We start from the raw sequence: 23,810 nt of genomic DNA, 5'->3' as shown, positions 1-23,810 counted from the left end.
TGCACTCGAGATTTAATCTGTCCTCACACCAGTTACACAGTGATATAAAATCATAAGCTAATGTAAATTTACTGTAGAATTAAAGGTGTATAGAGGAGATCTGCATTGCAACTTCTGTGTTCTTGTTCCCCTGGTCCTCCCTGGGACATACAAAAAAAATCATAAAAACTGAAGAAGGGGCCAAAATATAAGCCACAACTTTGAACCATTAGAAAGAAAAAATTCACAAGTTTGTTAAAGTTGGCAGTTAGGTAATTTTGAAGTGATCCTGTGGGAGACTCCTGTTTAAAGTTCAGAATATAAGAAGATATGAAGCAGCTGTTTCCAATCAGAAGTGACAGCAGTTAGTTGCTATAATAAAGACCTGTCTGCACATTAGGTGAGAACTTCTAAAGTGACAGAACTGGGCTGCAGCATTTGGTAAACAATTTTAGCAAGACTATAAAACAGTCTTAAATGAGCTGATTATTCTCATCCCTGCTTGATGTTAGGAAAGGGTTGTGAGGACTTAACAAACAATGTAAGAAATTAACATTCTTCCAATAAAAACATTATGACTAGCAGGGCAGCCTGCTGTTGCAATCACATTTTTAAATGTTGAAAAAGCAGGACCATGAAAAAACAGGCATATTTTTGGTGCCTCACATTGGTGTTCGTGGTGTATACAAGGATGGGTGTAGTAAGAGGTAAATTTCACAGAAATTGATAGTATGTTCTTGAATAGTCATCAGCCAATCACCAGCCCTTAAGATATGCTCTCTCTGTAAAATTCAGTTCAACATTTGACCAGCCCTTACTGTTGCTTTTTCAGCTCTTTCCACTATATTCTGCAGTCACATCCTTGCAGGATGCCAGGCTGAAGCCCCAGAGCCAGGAACGGGAGCCACTGCTACACTATGCCAACTCTCCCGCTCTGTTTATGAACGTTGTTTTTCAAGCAAAGCTACTCCTTTTATTTCGATACTTCTAAACAAGTGTGATTTCCCTATCTAGGGTTTTATAGTCAGCAAACTAGGTTTAGGAACTATAAATTCCTACAGTGAAGGTAAAAGCTTAAGAAAGTTAATCAAATGAGACAGAGGATGCCAAAACCACACTAAAGCTGGAGGAGAAGGCAGCATATAAAACATCTCAAAGGGATCCATGACAACAGTCATCATCAAGATGAGTTACCTGCAGCTCCCAAATCTATTCTACCACTGGGGTTTGCAGTGACTTTATGTTCAGTAACATTCCAGCCAAGCTGCATATAAATCCTGTCAGTTTTAGACTGAATTTTGTTATAAACAATAAAATCTGTTTCCTGAATATCCTACTGAAGACGGGACAGACAAACAGCAGAAACAAAAACAGTTCAGTATATTTTACAGATAAAATGTTCAGACATCTGCTTTGTCAAAGAACTGGGATAGAGGACCACATGGAAAATCAGTTTTTTACCTTAGTCTACTATTTTTTATGTTCATGGTTGTTTTATATTTTATGGCTTTTGTATTCAGAACAACACTTATGTATAACAAATGTGCTTTTCCAGTCACACATTTGCTTCTTCATAAGAAAGTTTTAGCAGAAGAGTTCAAAATGAGGAAATTCTTTTGTTTTCCTTGATTTTTTTTAGTCCAGTAACCAGTGATGAATTTTATAAAATCCCATTACAAGGCTGACTGCCATGGTATAGAAAACTAATTAATTTACTCTGATGAATTTGTCATGAGACAAATTACTGGGACCACTGACTCACTCTGTCATCTTTGCACATACATCTTTGGAGCAGAAGCACAGCATAACAGAAGTTACTAGCAATTTTCTTGCAACAGTGGTTTTTATCTGTTTTTTTCAATAAACTAAATACTTAACAATGTTCTAGCATACCTGTCATTTAGCTGGTAATACTGCTAGACCAGCACTGAAATACATGGGAGAATAAAGTCCACATGAGCAGATACAGGTGTTCTTCCCTCACTTCCTCCTGCAGCTGAGTAAATATGAATTTAAACGCACCAAATAAAGAGACTGAATGCTGACTAATAAGAGAAGAGGAGTGGCTCTAATTTTAGGTAGGTTTATGCACACAGTTTTTTAATAAACATAAATATATCAGTTTGAATGTTATTTTTATACTGATTTCCAAAGGAAATGAGACTCCTTGATTCTGTTATTAAGTGGTGGTTGCTGCTCCCTGACCATCCTCATCCTTCACTTCCGAGCTGGCTTACAACTTCTCAAGTTGTTGGCTTTTAGTCTGCAGTTGACAAAGGGGGAAGAAATCTCCATTACATTAAAATACTGCTATTCCCAACAAAAAAAGCAGCTGGAAAGAGCAGAGAGGCTTATGTTACTACTTCCACTATTAGAAATACTGCAGTACAAACTTGGCAGTCACCTGTTCTGTCTGACCTCTCAGCTGTCCTGTGAGCACTCACATAATGGCAGAATAATTAGCCCCCACATCAGCCACAATATATGCTTTCTCCCAGCTGGTTAAGTAGAGGAGAAAGGAGAAGAGCTGAAAACATGAAAAGAAGTTGAATTTATATGTGGAGAACTAGAGGAGATGAAAGTATTTAAATGAAGGAGAATTTGAGATTTATCAGGAACAAAGCAGTGAGGGAAGAGCCCGCACACACGCGTACCTTCAGGCAACCTCATCTGGTGGGTTCTGATGCTCAAACCTCAGTGGGATTTCACAGCCTGGCACCAGCTAATGTGCACCCACTGAATTCTGGTACTAATAAGTATAGAAGTAACAGAACAAGGTTTGCTTTTTACCTGGGCTGGGAAAAAGCAACACTGATATAAATATGTTTTCTTCAGAATTGATCCAGAGAGGAAAGGCTGTGCTACTTTGCTGAAAGGGCTACGTTTAAGACAATAAAGCTGTGTTTGTGGATAAGTCCTTTAGGTTCCTAAATCAGCATTAGATGTCACTGTACATATTTAGGTTGGCTTTAGAGACCATTATTTCACACTTTACACAACTAAAGAATTCTATCTAAATTAGAGTGCTAAGGTTAATAAGCAGAGGTTAATGCTAAATATAAGCAAACACAAAGGCATAGCAGATGGTTTACTATGTCACCCTTTTGCATCCATCCCAGATCAAGGTACTGGAAAAAAAAAATGATAATACATGGTATCATCATTAAAAATAATTAACAGATCAACAGCATTTTCCTTCTCTTTTAGATTTCAAAGCTATTATAAAGTTTAATTACTAGCAGCAGAAATCAGAATGGAGACATCCCTATTCTGCAGAAAGTGACACAGAATTACATTCAGCTGGGCTCTGAAATACCAGCAAAGACCAATAAAGCATTTTGTGCTCCTGAGCAGCTCACAGACCATGTGTTGGCATTTACTTGGCGAGTTACATGACTGAGGTTACTGCATAACACCAACTGATTGTACATTAGAAAATTACAATAACAAAGACTGAATAATCTTGTAGTTATGATACTGGACTGGGAATATTTTTGTGCAGCTCTTGGCTCTGCTACAACATTAAGCAAGTTACTTAGTTTTTTTTCTCCTCAGTCACTTATCCATAAAACAATGGAATTTTCTATCTGTCTATTCATAGCCCAGCAAGTTTGGGAAACAGACTCTCTCCTTTTGTACTTCCACAATACCTAGCACAGTGGACCTTAGAATCAGGTGCGGTCTTGCATGTCTACCTTAATGCAAACAAATCATTGTTTATAGTGCATTTTTATCTATATTGTGTTTTAGAATGGATTTGGGACATCTTGCAACCTTTCCCACATTGCAGGGCTACACCAAAGAGCTAATGTGGGAAAAACATGTCAGCAAAGCACGGAGAATTGACTTTAAAAATGCCTCCTACCTGCACAGGTGTCTCCAGAGTGTAGATATGTTCCCCACGCACGTTGTAGAACTTGACAAGTGCGCTTTTCAACAGGGAACCATTGCTGAGGTCAACCAGCTGGTTCTGCTTCTCCATGCCTGCTACTGCAAGCAGGTCTCCTTGTGTGCACCACTGTACCACCACATCTGAAATCACAAAGATGCTTTGCAATAATCACTGATTACAAACAACAGGAACAGAATTTCCAGATGCTGCAAAGTGACTTGAACAGATAAAACATGCTCTCAAAAGTTACTTAAGTAGGTAGAAACCTAAATCCTTTCATTGAAATAGTACAAAATATGCCACAGATGCACTTTTGAGAATGACTCTTTATTTTGTAAATTTAAAAAAAAGTATAAAAAACATTCTTTTTTCTCTGTGGTGAGTCTAGAATGTAATCAGTAGTTGCTCCTAAAGACATAAGGACAAGAATTTACTAGAGATGTTGAAACTGATGTGGAAGATCCTACATACAGCTTTGGGGTAAATAAGTGGAATCAAGTTAATATGCAGATAAAGAGAGCAGCAAAGAGTGTTTGTCTGGAAAGGCCTGTAGTGCAAAAAAGCAGAATATCTGGCAATGCCTCATGTTCTCACTGGCAGTCAATACAACTTTTAGTATAACTCGAACTAGAGTTACAACAGTACAACATGAAACTAAAAGGATTTGGACTTCTGTTCATAAATTCATATGGCCTCCATATCATATGTTTTCTTTGGCCACCATCATACAAAGATGGTGAAGGCTCTGGAGAATCTCTCTTACAAGGAGAGACTGAAGGAGCTGGGCCTGTTTTGTCTAGAGCAGGCTGAGAGAGGACCTTACCAATGCATATAAATATCTCAAAGGTTTGTGCTGAGAAGATGGCGCCAGACTCTTTTCAGTGGTGCCCAGCAACAGGATGAGGAGCAATGGCCATAAACTAAAGCACAAGAACTTTCACCTCAACGTGAGGAAGAACTTCTTTACAGTGAGGGTGGCAGAGCACTGGAAGAGGCTGTCCAGGGAAGTTGTGGATTCTTCCTCTCTGCAGACGTTAAAAACCCACCAAGGCAAGTCCCGGTGTAACCTGTTCTAGAGGACCCTGCCTTGGCAGGGGGGTTGGACTGGAAGATCCCCAGAGGTCCCTTCCAACCCTAATGATTCTGTGATTCTGACTTGTGAAAATCTACTCACCTGCTTAGCAGGGCTTTGCTGGAATCACACAGGGACTGCTCAGGCTCTCATATACAAGGATATGAATATACATATCAGTTACTTCTCTTACAGGCACCTCATGATGAGGGACGCCCACAACTTAATTTGGGGATGCTTATTTCAAACCCTTATATCCTCTAGTTGTTTGTGACACTTCAAGAGTAACTCTAAACCGGTATTTTGCATTTCTGCTCGTGTTTCAAAGGCAGATTTGCATGTTCAAGGAATACTGAGCTAGTCTTTAAATCTTTTTTACTCTTAAACCAGAGGTGAAAGGCAGCTATTTTGTCTGAGACAAAGTGAAAGTAAAAACAAAACTTTCGTGCTCTGGGATGCTCAATCTGCCAAGAACCTTTTGAAGACACTTGTGGGCGAGAAGCTGTCTTCAAATGAAGAAGCAGGAGAGAAATGAGAGTTGGCAGGAAGGATCTCAAAATTGTTTCAAGTTGTCAACTTGTCATTTTCAGGGACTTTTATGTGCAATTTAAAATGGTTTTGTATTATTTCAACTTTCTGATATTTCTTATGGGAATTATGCTTCTGTACATATCAGAGGGAAACTGCATGTTCCTCAAGGTAATTTTTCCACAGCTAGGCATTGTATGCGTCTTGTTTTCTCTTAGTTTTCACCCCTCTGAGTAACCTACAATGGGATTTAATTAATCTTTCTCAGAGAGGAAAAAGATAGGCAAGTTAGAAATAAACAAGGCAAGCTGAACAGCTCCACTTTTGGTAACTGGATAACTACAGAACTACCATAATGAAAAAGCTGTGTCCTTTGGATACATGTCTTCAGGTAAAACTTGCAGCTGATCCCCATGCCAAGAGGAAGAGGAGTGGTTACTTTGTCCAGCAGTTTTCTCCCTCTCTCTCAAACTCCTACAACTAGACTGCTGCAAAGGCAGCAAAGGGGTGGATGTGGGCTGCAGCATCCTCCCAGGACAGTGTGGCTCTACTGATAGGCCTCCACTGCCAACAGGATTTTCAATGACTACTGGACCTTTACACAAAATAACTGATAAATAGGTTCTCAGCACCAACACAGAGATTAAAAATTATCTGGAGGTTTCATCTAGGCTAATGGTCTAAAACAGAATCAGTGGATCAGTCACCCCTCAAAACTACTTCCCAGCCACCACAGGCAGTATACCAGCCAACCTGGAACACAGAGGACTGTAAATGTGCAACAGCTCTGCAGGCAGTAGTTGTGGCTAACTAGTACAATTAGTAGATGCAGCTCAGCAGTTCTGCAGGTAGCGGTGCTCTGAGAATCACCAAGTTAAAAGGCACAAAAAAAATAAAGGATACATCTGAACAGTTCAGGACCTCCACTAGGACTGACAAAAGCTACCAGGACTGTTCAAGCTGGATGAAAAGAAGAACTTTTATTTGGGTAATCAAAGTTTTTCCTCTGTCAGTTTAACAGAAATATTCCCAGTAAAATGATGGCTCTGAAAAACTAGTAGAATGGAAAAAAATATATTGTTACTGCTTGAAATAATTTCATACTTGCCTGCTTTAAAAACACATTTAGTAGCCTACAGCAGCCTATAAAGGCAAGGATATCTGCTGCAGAGATCACAGAGCAATACTGTGAGATTTTAAACACAAACACATGAACAAGAACTTGTAGACAATACTGAAGACCATACTTGGTAGTTTTGCGCATTCTTGCCTGTGATAGAAGCCAGTAAAATTTAGAGTCACTTGAAAAAAAAATATGAAGACAGAAGAAGTGCGGACATCTATATAAAACCAGATGTGAAATACTTTCCACTGTACAGTGCTTAAAACAACAGACAGTGATATCCCAATCACGTTTCTCTGTCTCATACACATTCCCAATCCAGTAAGATGCCACACAATTTTTGTCTACCGATGAAAACGATGTAGTCCAGTCTACAACTAATAAAAATACTTCTACCCTATCTAGCACATCAATATTTTGCTACAGGAGGGTGACATACTTAAGAGATTTTTCTTCCACTACTGAAAGTCAATGGGGAAAGAGAAACAGGACAGACATCCTCAGCAAGACAGAGTCCTGCAACTCTGAACAGGGAATAAGATGGGGCTTGTTTCTCCTACTGTTTCCAGTTGAAAGCGAGACTAGATGACAACTCAAGACTGCTCAGTACTCTAATTACTCTAATACTGTAGAAATGCTGAGCAGACCCAGTAGTGATTATCACAATAGCCTCTGTAAGTTGGCTCCAGTTTTCCACACTTTTGGTATCCTTTCAGCTGATGAAGTTTTCTGGATTGTAGGGTTGTCTCATGAATCTGCATTTTGCCACTCACACATTTCTTTTGTTGGCACAGATGGAGGAAGGAGTGGAAAAGAAACCTCAAAGGTGAATTTTTTACCTCCTAAGGCTACTGCACATGGCAGATCACCCAAAAACTATGGGGCTGGTGTTAGGGCAACTTTTCACCAAAAACATCCCACTATTTCAGAACCGCTAAGAGTCTGCTCCAACAGCCTAATTCTCTTTTCATCTAATTTAAAACTAATTTATCTGTGGAGATGAAAAAGCTTCAGTGGAACCTATATTTAAGTATGTGCCTATGTGCTGTATTGAATAAAAATGTCTCTGCAGGCAAAGCACAATAAATTGCACTGAGACTGCTGGAAAAGTAAAGGACATTTTTAATAGGTAAGAAGAGTAAAAATTTCAATGTGAATTCAAGATTTTACATAGAATACTGATTGTACAAACATTCATGCATATCCGTTAGCAAGATGTATAGTAATTAATCACTGAAATTTTTCCTCTCTCAGAGTAATTTGCCTCTTGATAATTAATAATTCTAACAAGTTTTCAATAATAGTGAGAACCAAAGCAGCATTGTAATTTATATGAGGTTACCAAAAGTATGGAAGACCTTGTAAATTAAACATGCAAAGAAAGTGTTACATAGCAGAGACATTCACACAAAGAAGCATAAACATATTAATGCATTCTGCTGGAAAACTGCAAAACACATCAAGAGCTCTACAAAAGTGCCATAAAAATAAGATCTCAAAAATATTGTGAAACATTTTTTCAAACACAAAAACTCCATCAGCCAAGAGCTGCTCTTCCTCCAGCAGGTGTCACTGCTGGAAACGGCAATAACAGCGCCGAGGGCTCCTGGGTTAAGGAGCAAGAGCCACAAAAATGTAACCCATGCACACAGCATCAAAAATACAAGAAAAACAGGGCATAGGAAGGGGAAGAAATGGCTTCTTTTTGTACCTTTCAACCCTGAGCGGATGATAGTAGGAGACAAGTCATCGTAATTGTTCATTAAACTGATGTCTCCTGACGTGAAGCTGACAGTAAGTAGTGGCTTGGTGTTCTGCACTGGGACTGGATATGCAGCTGGTCCATCTGCAAAAGGAGGCTCTGAGTGAGCAAAAGGTAAACAACCAAAAATAATCACATCCAGGCCGAAACACACTGTACTTCAGCCTACCACCATCAGGAGTTGTTTCAAGCCTCTCTACCTGCTTATTTCTGCAGCATCTGTGGGCACAAGCAAAGCAGGTTTAGCTAGTTAAGCTTCTCTGTTTCTGTGAAACCTCAGTGCTTTTACTTTGTCAAGTTTTACTGCAGCATAACCACAGTGATTTATGCATATACTATTATGTTACATAGCGGTGTTTTTCAGTCTTTCTCCACTGTCAACTCCCCAGAGTGACAAAAAAACCCCAAACAATGCCTTGGAAGGCTTTCTTGGAACCCCAGTTGAAAACCAGCATGATGAACAATACAATGACATTAAAAGTGATTTGTTCTATACACTTTTTGCTTGGGCAAAAGACTCCTCCTGAAGTCACATAGAGATATTTTAAGAACTTCTAAGAGAATGTACTGACCTTTCACAAATTACTGCATTCTAAATGTCTAGGCAGCAGCATGAAAAGGTACCTGCCTTTCTGCATAACAGGATCACCCACAGAGGTGAGCCCAAATGGAACACTTGGCTTTAAAAACCATTTCTGCAAAGTCTCTGCTCCTCTGGGCTTGTTTTTCAGTGATTCACTAAAATTCCCTCGTTCAAATACTTCATGACCAATATTGCCATCTGTAGCTTTTGCTGTTTAACTCCTTCTGTTTACAGTTTCTTTTTCCTGATTAAGCGCCTCTCAAGGCCCAGCCAACATCTTTCCAGTCAACAAAAATGGCAGAACCGGTTAAGAGTACTGTTGCTTCCTGGACTTGTAAAAAAGCTGATGAGAAAGCACTTTGGAGAAAGGTATCTAGTAACTAGCACCTCTGTGTGTATATAATTTAATATGAAAATCCCAACAAACTTCTAGTCCTTCCTACACATCTGTGTGAGTCAAAGGCTTGTCACCTTTGAGAGGTTTATGCTGCATCTGCTCTAAAGAAAACACATCATGTTTGGGTAATCATTAAAATAGGCTTGTAGGCTTGTAACGAGACCACCCACCCCCTGACTGACTCAGAAAAAGCTAACACATTTGGATCATTTAAGTTCTCATCTGTGTACTCTGCAATTTCACCATCCTCCAACTGGAACCTCAGTATTTAAAAAAAAACCACACTAAAAACCCAGAAAAAATCCAATTTATTGTTGTTGACTGTCTTGCTTTAGGAGCTTGCTAGGCTGAAGTTTGTTTCTTTCCTTCTAAGGTAAGAAATCTTACCCAGTACCAGAAGTGAGGCATAAAAGCCAAAACAAAATTCAGTTTTAAAATATGCTAACATTTTACCAGGTGATCAGATTATCTTCTTTCAATATTTGATAAATACATAAGCTTATTATATAGACACATATACTGGAAAAGGTAGATTTTTTGGTCTGAATCCAAATTAGAGTTAGAACTGCAAAAGTTCTCATATCAGAGGTTCAGATCCAAGATGCAAATTCAGAGTTATTCCTAGTTGTTATGTATTTAAAATTTTCACTGTATAATCACTGTTGTATTAACTTAGTTCTTAATTTAGTTCAGGCTTGATACAGTGGAACACAAGGAACAGCTTACCTAGAGTTTATAAACTGATCAGCCACATTGACAGGAAGTATTATCATTACTTGAATGAGAAGTAATTACTTGACTGACTGTGCATGGACACCTAGGCCTCATAAGCCTTTGCTACAGATGATTTCCAAAGACTTTAAAACCAGAATATTTCACCAAGTGAGTTGTATTGAGACGTAAGGAGAGGGAAGGATTTATTCCTGACTCTCAGACTGGCAATGTGCTCTGAAGCATGCGAATTAATAACTCCAGCCAGCTCCAGTCACTCTGCTCCCACTCCATGTAATTGCAGGAAATATCTTCATTTCTGAGCCTTCTACAGTATTTATGGAACTCTTTATGTCAGGACTATCAAGGATGGGACTGTAACGATGACCATTACAGAAATCCTATGAAACAGAGAGAAAACTAAATATATAGCACTTTACACCACATCTAGTACTGCTGTCTTTTCACATGAATCTATATAATAGTGCATTAACTTCTGTGGCTTCATTCTGACTACCTCCATACACATGAACCACTGCAATACCTCCTATCTGCTTATCAGTGAAACCTGACATGTCCCTATCCACTGTTTTTCACTCACCCTCACCGAAAACTTATCGAGCTTTGTGTTGTTATCTCATTTGTGCAAATGGAGGCAGAGCAGCACAGATGAGGTATGACCTGCAGCAAGGCTGGTGGCAGAGCTGGGAACAAACCCATTCTCCCATACCAGCTCTCTGCTCCACCAGAGCTCCAAACTGTGGCCACCCAGCTGGGTTTGTACAGCGTGACAACACTCTGGCATTTGAGATGTCTTCATGAGTACCTGCAAAGCTGAAACAGAAGGATGTGCACATAACCCTACCTTGTGGTGGGGAATAGTCGTCAGAGTCCGTGTCGCTCTCGCTGCTGTCCTCCACCAGGAAGCTGGGGTAGTTCCAGGACATGTTGAGGATGCCATCTGACTCGTGAAGGAGCACGTGGGCCAGCATTCGGCCATGGCAGTCCATGACAATAACCTGTCCATCAGCAGTGCCAAACAGTACCTGAAAAAAACACGACAGCCCTCAGTCCCACCACATGTCAGCCACAGGATCCTCCTTCAAATGCATCTTGTAATCAACTAGCTACGCTGGGAATTAACTGAAAGCAAAGCAATCATGGATGTGAAATGGTGCCAGAATAGGACACTGCAACCAAAGATGAATCTAAAGAATGAACTTAAAGCAGCAGAATCTACAGGTAAGTTCATAAAATTTGTGAGCAAGTAGTGTTTCATGGTGGATGTATTTCATTCACTTTAACAAGAGACATTACACTTTCATCATTACTGCAATTAAAGTGAGCTGGCAGAAAGGCTACCATAGATTCTGCAGTATTCTTGGATAATACAGAAACTCCTAAACCTGGTGGCAGAAACTGAGGTGTGCATCAGTCATAACAATATCAAAAGAAAAGGCACAGCTGACAAAAGTGAGGTCCTAGCAGAGATTTCAAATGGCTTGTGAGAAATAGAAAGCTGAATAGAGAAGGACGGGTTATTCAGTTGATGAGCTGGAGAAGGTGGGAGAATGCCTTCCAAAAAGAAAAGAGGCAAAAGCAGTATGATCAGTCAGCTGGAAGTAGATTATCATAGGCCAAGGGGATGGCAATGTGCCGCACACTCAGGAAGAGAAGAGCTTCCACCCACCATTTCAAACACAAAATGGATAATCCAAGGTTTTTCTCGCCCTTAAACAACTCCATAGCCAATCACACAGACTGAAGTCAGACAGATTGGAACCTGCAATTTCTTTTTTAATAAACATTTTCTCTCTTGAGGCTTTACGAAAGTTAAGATCCTGCATATTTGATGAATTTTAGAAAAAATTCAGGAAATAAAGACTAATAAATCCTAAAGCAATAAATGCATTAGCCAAGGCTGTTGCTGTTATCACATAATTCTGTATGAGGCAAATACATTTTAAAGCAAGTCTAAAGGCACATATCAACTTGAAAACTAGCCAGCATTAATAATGAGGCTAAAAGGAAGGTCAAATCTTACAATTGCTCTTCAGTCTACCACCTATTTCCAGTACTTGTAAATTTAAGATTCTAACAATTACATATGCCCAGATCAGAAATTCACCTAGCCTTGTATCTCACCTTTCAGAGTGGTCAAGTGTTTGGGGAAGAGTAAAAGATGCACTGAGCAGGCATCTCCCCTGCACACTCTTGTACTTTTCAACAACAACAACAACAAAAATCCCTCTTCCTTGATAATTGATAGTTTCATTTGGCAACCTTGGCTCTTAACAACGAAAGAAACACGGAATAATTGTTCCCTACTTACATTCTCAACATTGGTCAGAATTTTACAGACCTCTAATTCCCTAGTCATCTCTTTCCCAAGCTGAAGAATCATAGCCTACTTAGAATTTCCCTGTACAGTTGTGGTTCAAAGCCTGCAATCACCCTTGGTGACCTCTGCTGTCAGAGGTCCTCTTTTCTATTTTCCAACTGAGATGCTGTGTCAGACTTGCAGTATTCAATGTGTGTATTGTATCAGACTTATGCAATTTGTCATTATTGCACTTTTGGAAGTTTCAGAAAGGAAGTGTGGCTTCTTAAGTCTTAGTCAAAAAAAGAAAGCACTAAAATTTTTTCTATGATCAACATAATGAAGGTTGTAAACTAGAATGGAAATTTAACAGAAGAACTCCCATAAGTCATTAAAATCTTAAGAAAAACAATGGAGTTGTTTCACATTATCAAAAATATTGAAAAAATCAGTATCTGAATGCCTTAACTGTAATCATTACATGTTACACATATTTCTGTGTTAAATAGTTGCTGGGTTAAAACAGCAGCTGAAGTTTTCTAAAAGCCTCAGATTACCATTCTAGATGTAAAAGCAAGAACTCAACCTTTGTTCATCTCACACTATCCTCCCTTAAGATCCCTTATTCTATTCTTCTTCCACTTGTATCATCCCATCTCCTTTTGATGCCTTGAAGTGGCTACCTGAAAATAGAGGCTAGACAAGAATAAAAGTAGGTATTTATTTGAAGGGCCTTCAAAGGCACACCTTGAGAGTGTAAAGCCTATGAGGGGCTCCACCCAAGATGGACCCTGGGTCACGAGTTCTTCACACTTTTATTAGTTTGGTCCATTTGCATATCAGAACTAATTCTCCAATTATAATTTCAGTTAATGATGTAATTACCCCAACTTTGCTCCTCCTCTCAAGGCTTTAGTTTACACATTTTGGGGCCTGGGACAATCAAGGTGTCCTTGAAGAGCAAACCTAGAGAGGGTTTGTTATGTCTAACCAGCATGAGAGAACAGCAGCTAACAGGCCACACGAAACTTCAGAGTTACACACTAGGCAGTATGGATTTGAAAAATATAAAAATTAAAACCTAAGGCATCACTTTCATATTGTTCATTATTTCAACTGTTTTTACATACATGATCAGTGCACAGCCACTTTCACTATTCACTTTCAAAACACAGCCACTCTCTTTCTGATCTCAACAAAACAAACTTTTACAAAGGCAAAATCCTACCAGTTGTCATTTCTAGCTTCTAACACTGCTCTCAGTCTACTCTATAGATTAGTTTTTTACTAGTCTCCTGAAAGTTCTACAACTGCAAATGCCTAAACAGAGGAGGTGAAACTCTATTGTTTCTGAAAGCAGCAGTACAAGAGTCTGCCTCCTAAAACCCTGCAGAAACATTTTATAATTGGGTAGGAATAAAATCTTTGGACTCATCACTCAACAGGTTCAGTCTCATCTCAATCTAAAGCTAATTCTTTTGAGTAGCACTGCCCCCAAATAATTTAAAATTATGAAGTACTCAGTAATTTCCAATTCAGAACAGCTGCATGTCAGCATCTTAATTCTTGCACTGGAACTTGAGAGAGCTCTTTAGCAACCTAGAAATATCAGAGGGCACACTTCATCTCTTTAGCCAGGCTGTAGGTTTCAAGGAACAGCTTTAAGTTTCAGGGTTATTGTAGCAATACAACCTTTAAGAAAAGCATTTATCAGGCTGATAGTCCTGCTGGCTGAACTCCTGCTGAAGCTGTAAAAATCTCTAATGGTGTTATCCATAACATTACTCAGGTTATAAATGCCACACTCAAGCTACTTATGTCTGACAAATAAAACTCTCTTAACCTTCAGACAAAAGGTTGAGCCACAGGATATCCCTAAAGGATCTAATAGAGAAACTAAAAAGTTACATTTAAGATGCCCAAATTAATTTTTTTGCATATTTTTTTTGTGTTTGCAGATCTAGGTGGTCAGACGGAATGTTGGAAAAAGGTAACAAACAAGTTATAGTGGTTTGTTAACCCTTGAATACAAAAGCTAAGTGACAATAAGAGTAATTTAAAAAAACCCCAACTACTTATTTTGAAATGGTTCTTTGGCCCCTAGTTCTGATCTTCTCTTGACTCATCTCCTCTCCTTTCACACTGCTCATTATTACAACTGATCTTACATGTATTACCACTTGCAGAATTGCATTTGCAGGAAATCTGATAACCAAATACCTAAAATCACCCAAGACATTCCGAGTGTGAGTCAGTACCACAACATAAATACAGTATGTCTTTACAAAACATCAAACATGACAAAGCCTACACTACAGTGAAGCTGTAGCTGATTAAAAGTCACACAAATGCAGAGCTCCTGTAGGGCCCAGATGTTGTGTGCTTTGAAGGGAAAACTGTGATAAACAGCATTGGGATAGCACACACGGTTTTCCAAGTGTACCAAGAGCTGAAAGTTGGGTTCAGTTCTGAAACACAAGTGCCTTAGTTCTCCACGAAACCCAAGCTTGGGGTGATTCCTATCTATTATAACAAATCTGAATAACTGAAAAACACCCTTCTCTGGAATGTGCTGACCTCTTTAATCTATGTGATGACTTGAGATGAGTTTCACAACCTAGTTTTGGTAAATGAATAGGTTTTTCAACTAAAGATTTTTTAACTGTCATCCATGAAACATACCATTCAGGACTGCAACCCTCTTAAATGCCCAAGATATCAAGGACCCTTCAACTAACAGTCTGAAATACACCAATTTCTAAAAGACATATGGTAAGCAAAAGATGGGGTATTCTGCTCTGAAGCATTCCTCTTACGAGGAGATGAATATTAGAACAGCCAAGAAGCTGAAAATTCAGCTCAAGAGAAACAACTTGAATGTGTTGTGTGGCTTTGCTACACACAAATCGGTTGTGCTGAACTTCACAGTTCCTGTAAGATCTGTTGTGATGCTGTAATGCTCTGGACGAGACAAAGGACCAGCAGAAAGCAGTCTGGCAGCACTGAGATCCACAAAGCCACGATGGAGTGACCAAAGACCTGGTGCATTGAAGGTCCAGCTCAGGAGGCCCACTATTTTGTAAAAGTATAATTTTCTAACAGTGGTGCTCTTTTTGCACAAAACACATTTTGTTGTTATTTAATTTGGTTTAATGTAAGTAAATTGAACTCATCAACAGTAACAACACTCAAGCTCTATGATAACTGGAATACACCAGCCCAGTAGGAAGGGAGGAGATCCTACCATCTCATGACATCTGGTAACATGCAGCAGCTGAGAAAACTAAATTGTTAGGATTTACAGACTTAAGCCAAGGAAGCTGTGCTGACTTACATCTGCAGAGAACCTAGCCACAGCCCATTCCTGCATCTTTGCCTGTCTTCATTGTCAAAGAAGCTTTCCAGAACTACACTCACTTTGACTTTTAAAATAACCAAGGATAACTCCAATCCCAGCTATAAAGTATTCAATGACTCTATTTACATATGAGGAGTAAAAGACAGAATTATTTCCAATCTCAGGTTTTGGTTGTACAAACTAAACAGTCAATACTGTTACAGAAAGATATTGATAAAACAAGATGCCTCTCTTCATGACATTTAGTACTAACACTGAAGGTTTTGAATGTTGCTGGTTAAACAAAACTCCCTGGAAATCTAATTGATACATTTTTAGAACAGGGGCTGTCATTCTGCATCAGGGAAACGACCAAACCTTTGACAGAAGCTGAAGTTGAAGCATTAGAAGCTGGATTTGCTATAGCTACTGGAAGAAACATAAAGCCATTGGAAGCTACTTTAGGGTAGCTCTTTTAAAGTGAGATATTCCAGTATTGTAATGATAGAATGCTAAAAAAGGAACATGTGTCTGTTTTACTCCTGCTGGCTCAGGATTTTTAAGAGATCCTCTCTGACTTTTTACAAAGAACATACATCTGACAACTCACAAAAGCAAAACAACTCATAGACTCCACTAATTAAAACAGCATTGAAAATGAATCCAGCAAACTCCATCCTAGTACAACCTGACTGTTAAAATCCCAATTTTCACATACAGATAGACCTTGCCTTGTGGGGCTAAGGAAGGTGCATGAATAGATTGCATCTAAATTCCTGGACACACTGAAACATTCTGAAAATTAACGTAATTTGTCATGAAATCTTAAGTGTTCTAATCTTCCCTAAGATGTGGCTAAGCTGTCTGTAACTCCACTGAGCAATTTCTCAAGTTATAGATCTTCCTTCTCCCACAGGACAGGTAGCAGCTAGAAGCACAAAGTGACCAAAGTTTTTCCAGAAAGCGACTGATCACATTAGAAAAGCAAAGACTTGGATGTGTCCTAGAAGATTTTTACTGGGCCAGTCCAGCAAACTGAGGTCTACTGGACATGAAATGCTCAAGCATTCTATAGCCCTAAGTAATACAACTAAAAGTGTATGCAACCTGTAAGTGTTGCTGCCCTACAAGGGTAAATATCTTAAGCAGCTGCATTTTAAAATAAAAAATAATTTAAAAGAGTGTGACAAAGGTGAACCCACTCTCTACGTTTTTAAGTGAAAACTGATTCCTCAGTCTTGCCCTTTGTAGATTGATTCCTGGCCAGTTCTCTGCCCTGCTAATCCATCCAAATGCAGTAGGTACAATACGTATTGGTACAATTTGCTGGGGTATCTATACCTGCCAGTTCCTCCCTGCAGAGGATTTATCACCACAGTGCCAAAGCAGGTATTTCTGTCAGGAAATCCTAAGAGGGGGACTATTTGCATTGGAATGTGTTGACTTTTTCAGAACTTAATATACTATTTCGGCTGGTTTTTTTTCCTAGTCATCATTTTTACTGACACATGCAAAGATTTCTGTGAGACTCATGAATCATGATCTCCCTCTGGAAGAAACATCCTACCCAGGATTTTCAGACAAGTTAACAGGTGTTTCGCTATTCCCTGTTCAATTTTTGCTTAAACCAGTTGTGAGGTGCAGATGTAAACCTTATTTTCACGTTTCTTGAATGTTCCTAAACCCTTTTCTAAAAGTAATGCAGGAAAATAGAGTTGCCTTTCAAGACTAAGGACACAGATATGATTATTTCTGCTAGAAGCTAAGTTATGCACATTCAAGATCTTTCATAATATTTGGATGTACCAGTCAGACAGAGGGATTTGCTGCATTTCAAACTAACTTGTTCTAGGACCCTCTTTTAATTTTCTTAGACTCAGTTACGAGTCTTGTAGCCCAGGGCAGAAAGCTTATCACCGTCTTGTGACCAAGTAAACCACGAATAAGCTCACAAAAACTTTTGCTTTTGGTTTTTAATGTTCTCCAGGGTTGTACTTCCAAAGTTTGAAGGATTCCTCTTCCTATGCACTTGGCAAACCTTGCCCTTCCAGCATTTTGTTTTATTCTTTGCCTTCGTGTGTGTGTGTGTGTCTGTTGGCACACACACCTGCTGAAATCTTGGTGCCATCATACCAGGCTATATCAATGCTGCCACCAACAACTCGCCCTGTGCAGCTCTGCATTCGCAGCTGCCTCGTTTTATGTTTTGCTTCACTGACCTTCACTTTTTCAAAATTTAAACCTGTCTTTATGCTTTCTCCTTCAGTCTCCTCCCACATCTTCCCCCACAGGAAAAACTAGCCACCTCAGAAAGCACACTGCAAAAATGCTAATAAGGTCAACTCTTTGCACTGTCAGAAGATGCTGAGCAGTTCAAGGAAGCTGAATTAGTTCTGTTTGCTCTGATTTAGTCATCTGGACAAGCATTAGTACTTATGATAGGAACAGCCTTCACAGTTGTCACCATACTGCCATCATACTAATAGAGATAAATTTATTTTGCTGATTGAAAATTAACTGAACTATAAAGTGATAAATATACAAAATGATGGATCAACCTTCTATTTATTCAGGTAGGCCTAGTAACAACTCCCTAGAGGGAAAATTATTGCCTTTAATTATTTTCATTCATTAGCCTAACAAAAGAATGTCAGTGTTGCCAAGGCTTAACTACAGCATTTTGCAGTCCATTTAAATGTAGTATTAGCATTTTGCATTCCTTGGGCTTTTCTTGTTTACTGTTTCTCCATCACAAAGCAGGAGACAGTGCAGCGAACTCCTCTCAGGAGTTCTCTCTGCACATTACAAAGTGAAAGTTTTTTTTCAGTGTCATATTTCTGGCTTTCCTTCTTTTTACCTCAAAATGCAGCGAGAAATAAAGAAAAGCAGAGTGAGGGAGACAGCTTGTCTCCTGCTGAATACTTTCTATTTCTATTAAAAATTCAGCCACTGTAAAACGATTTATTGAACTGACACAAAGAGAGACATCACTAAAATTCACATCCAAGCTCAGGGGGAAAGCACTAGATTTTCCCTGACTGCCTTTATATCCAAAAATCTTAAGAAGAGTTTCTGTTTCCTTTGGACATGAGGAATTACCAGCCACACATATGGCTGGTACAGCCCAGGATCATTCAGCCAGCTACATATATAAACATACATATAGCGGTAAAATTCTCATTTGAGGCCATTAATCCTTTCAAAAGCAGCACTGGCTTAGTTACCTACTTTCAGGCCTGTTCATTCTCTCTTTTACAAAGTCCATAGGATCTAGAAAACTATGACAAAGCCCTCAAATGAGAAGGCAGAGTAAATCCATCAAAGATCTTGGTGACAATTCCATTTAATAAATAGTGAAATACTAAAAACTGGGAATTCAAACTGCACTGGCTTTATTTCTCTCTAAAATACTATAATGTGGCTGAATGACTGTAAATGAGATACAGGCTTGCATGCCACTTCAGGAGTCAAAAATATAAGCAGTCTTAAAACCAGGATCTCAAGCTATTAACTACTCTGGACATGTGAGGATAGAAGCAATTGTCCAGGAAAAGATAATGTTATTTGAAAGCATTCTGGTAAATCACAGAAAGACTGATTATTACACATTCTTGTAATTATACCTGGACTAATTCTGACTCGTGTATTCCAGGCACACACATTTCTATATTCCTTTTTGACTCTCAAGACATTTTTCAAGAAAGCAACCTATAACAATTAAATTTTTAAGTGAAGAGTTGCCCTTCTATATAGTGTTTACTGTATTAATGATATGCCTCAGTTTAAAATGTGAAAAAAACACATTTGAAGCAGCATGCAAAATGAACAAAAGGCCAACAGCTGAACACCTTCTACAGAACATCTTCTGTGGCAATTAACTTGGACAGGACTCCAAGACCACTGAACTCCCACAGCACAAGTACTCTGTAATATTCTTCAAGCAGTGCCGTTTTCTGATTCCTCACAAAACTCTGCCAGGAAAGCACACACGTCTCTGAAAACACATATTCTTCACAAATATACAATTATAACTAAAACAACATTTGGTGGGAAAATGCAATTAGTTTTACCAACAACCACTCAATCAGGAAACGAAGTCAACTGATACACTTGGCAGTCTCCTGCATTATTCCCAAGTCAGGTTTTAGTTATTTCCTGAAAGATATGTTGACTGCTGAAGCTAAAATCTCATTCAGAGCTTTAGAAGTCTGAGAGTTTCTGCTGGGGTTTTGTGGTTTGTGTTTTTTTCCTAACTGAAAATGGTATTACTTAGAAACAAGAATAGCACTCTGAACCAGTGAAAATGCAATACAAAGCAGTTTAGAAGCAATGTCCTTGCTGTTTTGAATTTCGTAATATAAAATCAAGAAGCCCCTGGGTTAAGCTATACACTAATGGAAGTTAGTCCCTCAACTGCTGCCCTCTCCTTCTAGGTCTTGCAGGCAGAGAGCAGTAACTCAGCGTAGTCAGGAAATACGTGGAATGGCCGAGGTCAAGTGTAACTGACTCAACATGGAGTCAGGCTGAGTAATAAACTCTTACCAAACAAGGCACTGAAGAAAAATGACTATTCTCTTAAAAAGCAAGGAAAGCAGGGAAGGATTAATTCCTTTTCAGCTTGCCAACAATCCCTCAACATCTGAACACTGACAAGAAACGGGCTCCTGGACAAAGAACAAAGAGCTCAAGCTGAATCCATGCAGCATGAAACATTGATGGGAAAGGTTTTGGAGAATAAAGAGATATTGCTCCCGCTTTCCATTGGCGTACTATCTCCTTTCCTTTTGTCAAATGAAAGGAAAGACTACGTGATATCACTTTCCAAAAATATCACCTTTCCTCTGCCATTTACTGTGAAACTTGGCCTTGCTTTCCCAGACAAAACCTAGTCCAGAAATCCACAAATATCCTCCTCCAGATTCAATCACTCTAATCCTCCTTTCCTGCACCAAGGTTTCAGACTATTTACAGGCTTGAAGACATCTGACCCAAGTTCAAGACCCCATTCGGCTCCCGGTCTTCTTACCAACTTCCAAAAAAATGATGGATTAAGTACCAGTGATGATAAAGTTCAAATCAACCATGCTGGCAGCTACATTTCTTTTGAACTGAAAAGACCACACAGCTCTGGATGAACCAAAGGGATGCTGAGGCCAAAGTATTCTCAGCCAAGTGGCTTTGGCAGTGGAATAATGGACTCTTCTGAAAAATGCTGTAAAACCCTCACAGTTTGGAGTGGTTTTCTTCTGTAAGAATTACACCTCCACTCACATACCCTCTCCTGACCAGTTCAAAATCCGAACAAACAAATTAAAGCAATTTTCCTACCCTACATATGACTTCTCCTTAGAGAGCACCTTCCTGCAGAAGGTTCAATTTTTTCCCTACACTGCCTAAAATGCAGCATAAACACATGCTGCTTCCTTGCAGAGGTGCACTGCAAAACCTCATTCCTACTATCTGCCCCAAAGCTGAAGCATAGCAGAGAGCTTTTCAAAACCACAAGCTCAAGTAAACACTCCCTGTTTCAAAGAACTAAAGACTTCAGGTACAAGTGCCAGCAAGGTGAGAGGAGAGGCAAATGGCTTCTTTCTTCCTGACACCTCCCACACAGAGACTGGTCTTGTTTCTATTTGTGCTCATCTTTACTTTGCTGACTCAAACACTGATGCTTCAAAAATGTAAAACAGCACTGGGTATAAAAATGCTAAGTGGACACATTAACTGAATAGCACAAGTTTTCATCTCTCCCTCCATCTCTGGCTAGTCACTGCCATCGACATCCTTCTTTCCTGAGGGAGGCAAAGACATGGTAGAATGTGCAGCATTTAAACTTCAGATTCCAGTCAACTAAAATAGCAATATTGTGACCTGAGTGTCATAGGGAAAGTTACAAGGTACACTGTAGAGGCTGATCTGTACATCCTAGTACACTGTGCTTCCAAAGGGATGTAGAAATCCATCCAGGCATTTGCTTTTTGCAGTTACAAACATCCAACACCCTGTCTACAAGGACGAGCAAAACATTAAAACAGTTGTATTACTCCTTTCAGACAGAGTCATTAAGAGAAAAATTTCCGTGCAATACTCATCTGAAACAGCCTTGACACAAAACACTGCAGGAGCTACTGAGAAAACGAGCCATGATGCCATCAGCCCATAAACAACCCCCATGTTACAGCTCTCATGACTAGAACAAATGGCACCATCTCGTTAGCTCTCTCAGTGCCTTGCCTCTACAGGCTGGATGGAGAGCATCCAGGGAAAGATTAGGCAAGGCACAGATGAAGCGAGTGGGAAGAAGAAAGCACATTGAAGTATCACCTTATTGCTCTGTTCCTCCAATTACCCGCTCAGTAACTGTGCAGTACAGCCTAGGTTTTCTGGCAGGAAAAATTTGTCTGGAATAAACCCACAGAGAGATGCCATAGCTCCTGAAGCTATGAGCCCCAGAGGCTCCAAGGAGAACATCCTTGTTGTCTACCCCCACCAGAACTCAAGGCAAAGCCTATATGAGCACAAAAATCTGCAGCGTAGCTGCTCATTGCTAGTGAAAAAAGGAAAGCGCAACCAAGAAATGACACAGTGCACCAAGCTAAGTCGTCTCCTTCCTTCTTTTTGGAAGCTGTATTCTCAGCAGAATGATGCATAAAAACCTACTTGAGAAAAAAAGGCAAAGGAAAAACAATGCCAATACAACTATACACTGATATCAGAAAAAAAGGGGAAGGAAAAAAAGAGAACTCTATTATTTAGGAAATAGCAGCATAATGTAGCTTGAAAACAACATAAGAAAAAGAGATGGGAGAAAGAAAGGCAAAATAGCACTTAAAATACACATCACTTTTCCCACAAAATCTGTCACTATTATGTACCATCATAAAAATCAAGTCCCCAAGCAAAGAGCAAAAACAAAGTGTTACTGGCTTCCAGCATGTATAAATATATAAACCAAGAATACAAAGTCTCTGCAAAAATATTTAAAGTTTAAGTTTATATAACTCCCCCATATTTTGTTTACAAAAGGCTGAAATAGGATAGTAAATATTTACAGACTCCTTAGCACAAGGAAGCAGAAATCATTAATTTTCATAGCAAGTTTGCCACAAAGGTTTGAAATGCTTCTAAAAACAGTCCAAAATATTAAACAGTTAAGCTGCGATGGGTCTTATCTGTTTGTTTTATATAACAAATGGATTTGTCTTGAAAGACAACTGAAGTCTCCTTCCCCTGTCCTCTTTTTGCATTTTAATGCTGCTGCTCAATTACGCAGCATGCAATGTTAAAATGCTTATATGGGATTTAACCATTGTCTGCAGTCCTTGTGCCTTGAATAAACTACCTAGTTCATTAATGACAAGTCTTCAATGCTATGAAAAGCCTCCAGCCATTTTTCCCAGTAATCTGAGTAATTCATCCATCAATGAAAATAAGGCTTTCAGATCATCTTCAACTACTGTATCTTACAGTGCAATTCTGAGTGGCCGTAGTCATTGTAACTATCATTTGATAGTATCTACATCCAGAATTCCTGGGAGAAAACAATTAATTTTTGTATGTTAAGACACAAAAAATGTAGTTATTCCCCAGCATCTTTAAGGCTCCTTTATGTGAACCTGTAAAATCCTTAATAGGAACAAAAATTATTCTAATAAAGACCAAAATAATTGCTTACATTTTCAAATTTTACAAATTTCATTTTGTCCTTCCTTCTTTTCATTCATAATAATTAAGGTCAATAGCTACTTTCCCCATACTGCCCCCGTTGCCCCTTTGTAGCTCCCTTTCATCATTCTATCAACTCATTAGAAGGCCATCTTCAAGATTTTTTTCCACACACCCAGATGTCTGAGAATAATTAAACTTGATCAGGGTGACTACTACAATAGCAAGGAATGCCTGAATCAGACATGTGCTACAGCACCTGAATAAAACCAAAAACAAGAGGGTGAGTGGAAGCACAAACGTCTCGTTTCAATGCAGATGTAGGCAAATGCAGATGTAGGTGAGAAGATGAGAGCAGGGCCCAAACAGATGCAACATTTTCAAACACTTAAAAATTCTTTGGTTTTAAGCTGTGTTCTGGAAGCTAGGTAAGGCTACTAT

General features: G+C 39.1%; 1 protein-coding gene across 6 annotated transcripts in view; it reads right to left on the bottom strand.

Annotated features, from left to right (window-relative positions):
• Positions 1-23,810, bottom strand: part of TULP4 (TUB like protein 4) — a 172,169-nt gene that overhangs the window by 28,839 nt on the left and 119,520 nt on the right. For all 6 annotated transcript variants that reach the window (XM_048298827.1, XM_048298825.1, XM_048298828.1 and 3 more), the window contains 3 exons: positions 10,913-11,093; positions 8,306-8,440; positions 3,845-4,011 (listed from right to left, as the gene is read on the bottom strand). In XM_048298827.1, the coding sequence (XP_048154784.1) occupies positions 3,845-4,011; positions 8,306-8,440; positions 10,913-11,093 (483 nt within the window). The remainder of the gene's footprint in view (positions 1-3,844; positions 4,012-8,305; positions 8,441-10,912; positions 11,094-23,810) is intronic.

Source organism: Corvus hawaiiensis, chromosome 3 (genome assembly GCF_020740725.1).
Source record: "Corvus hawaiiensis isolate bCorHaw1 chromosome 3, bCorHaw1.pri.cur, whole genome shotgun sequence".
Classification (NCBI taxonomy): Eukaryota; Metazoa; Chordata; class Aves; order Passeriformes; family Corvidae; genus Corvus; species Corvus hawaiiensis.
Note: the sequence above shows the minus strand (reverse complement) of the source record. Positions and strands in the feature narration are given on the sequence as shown.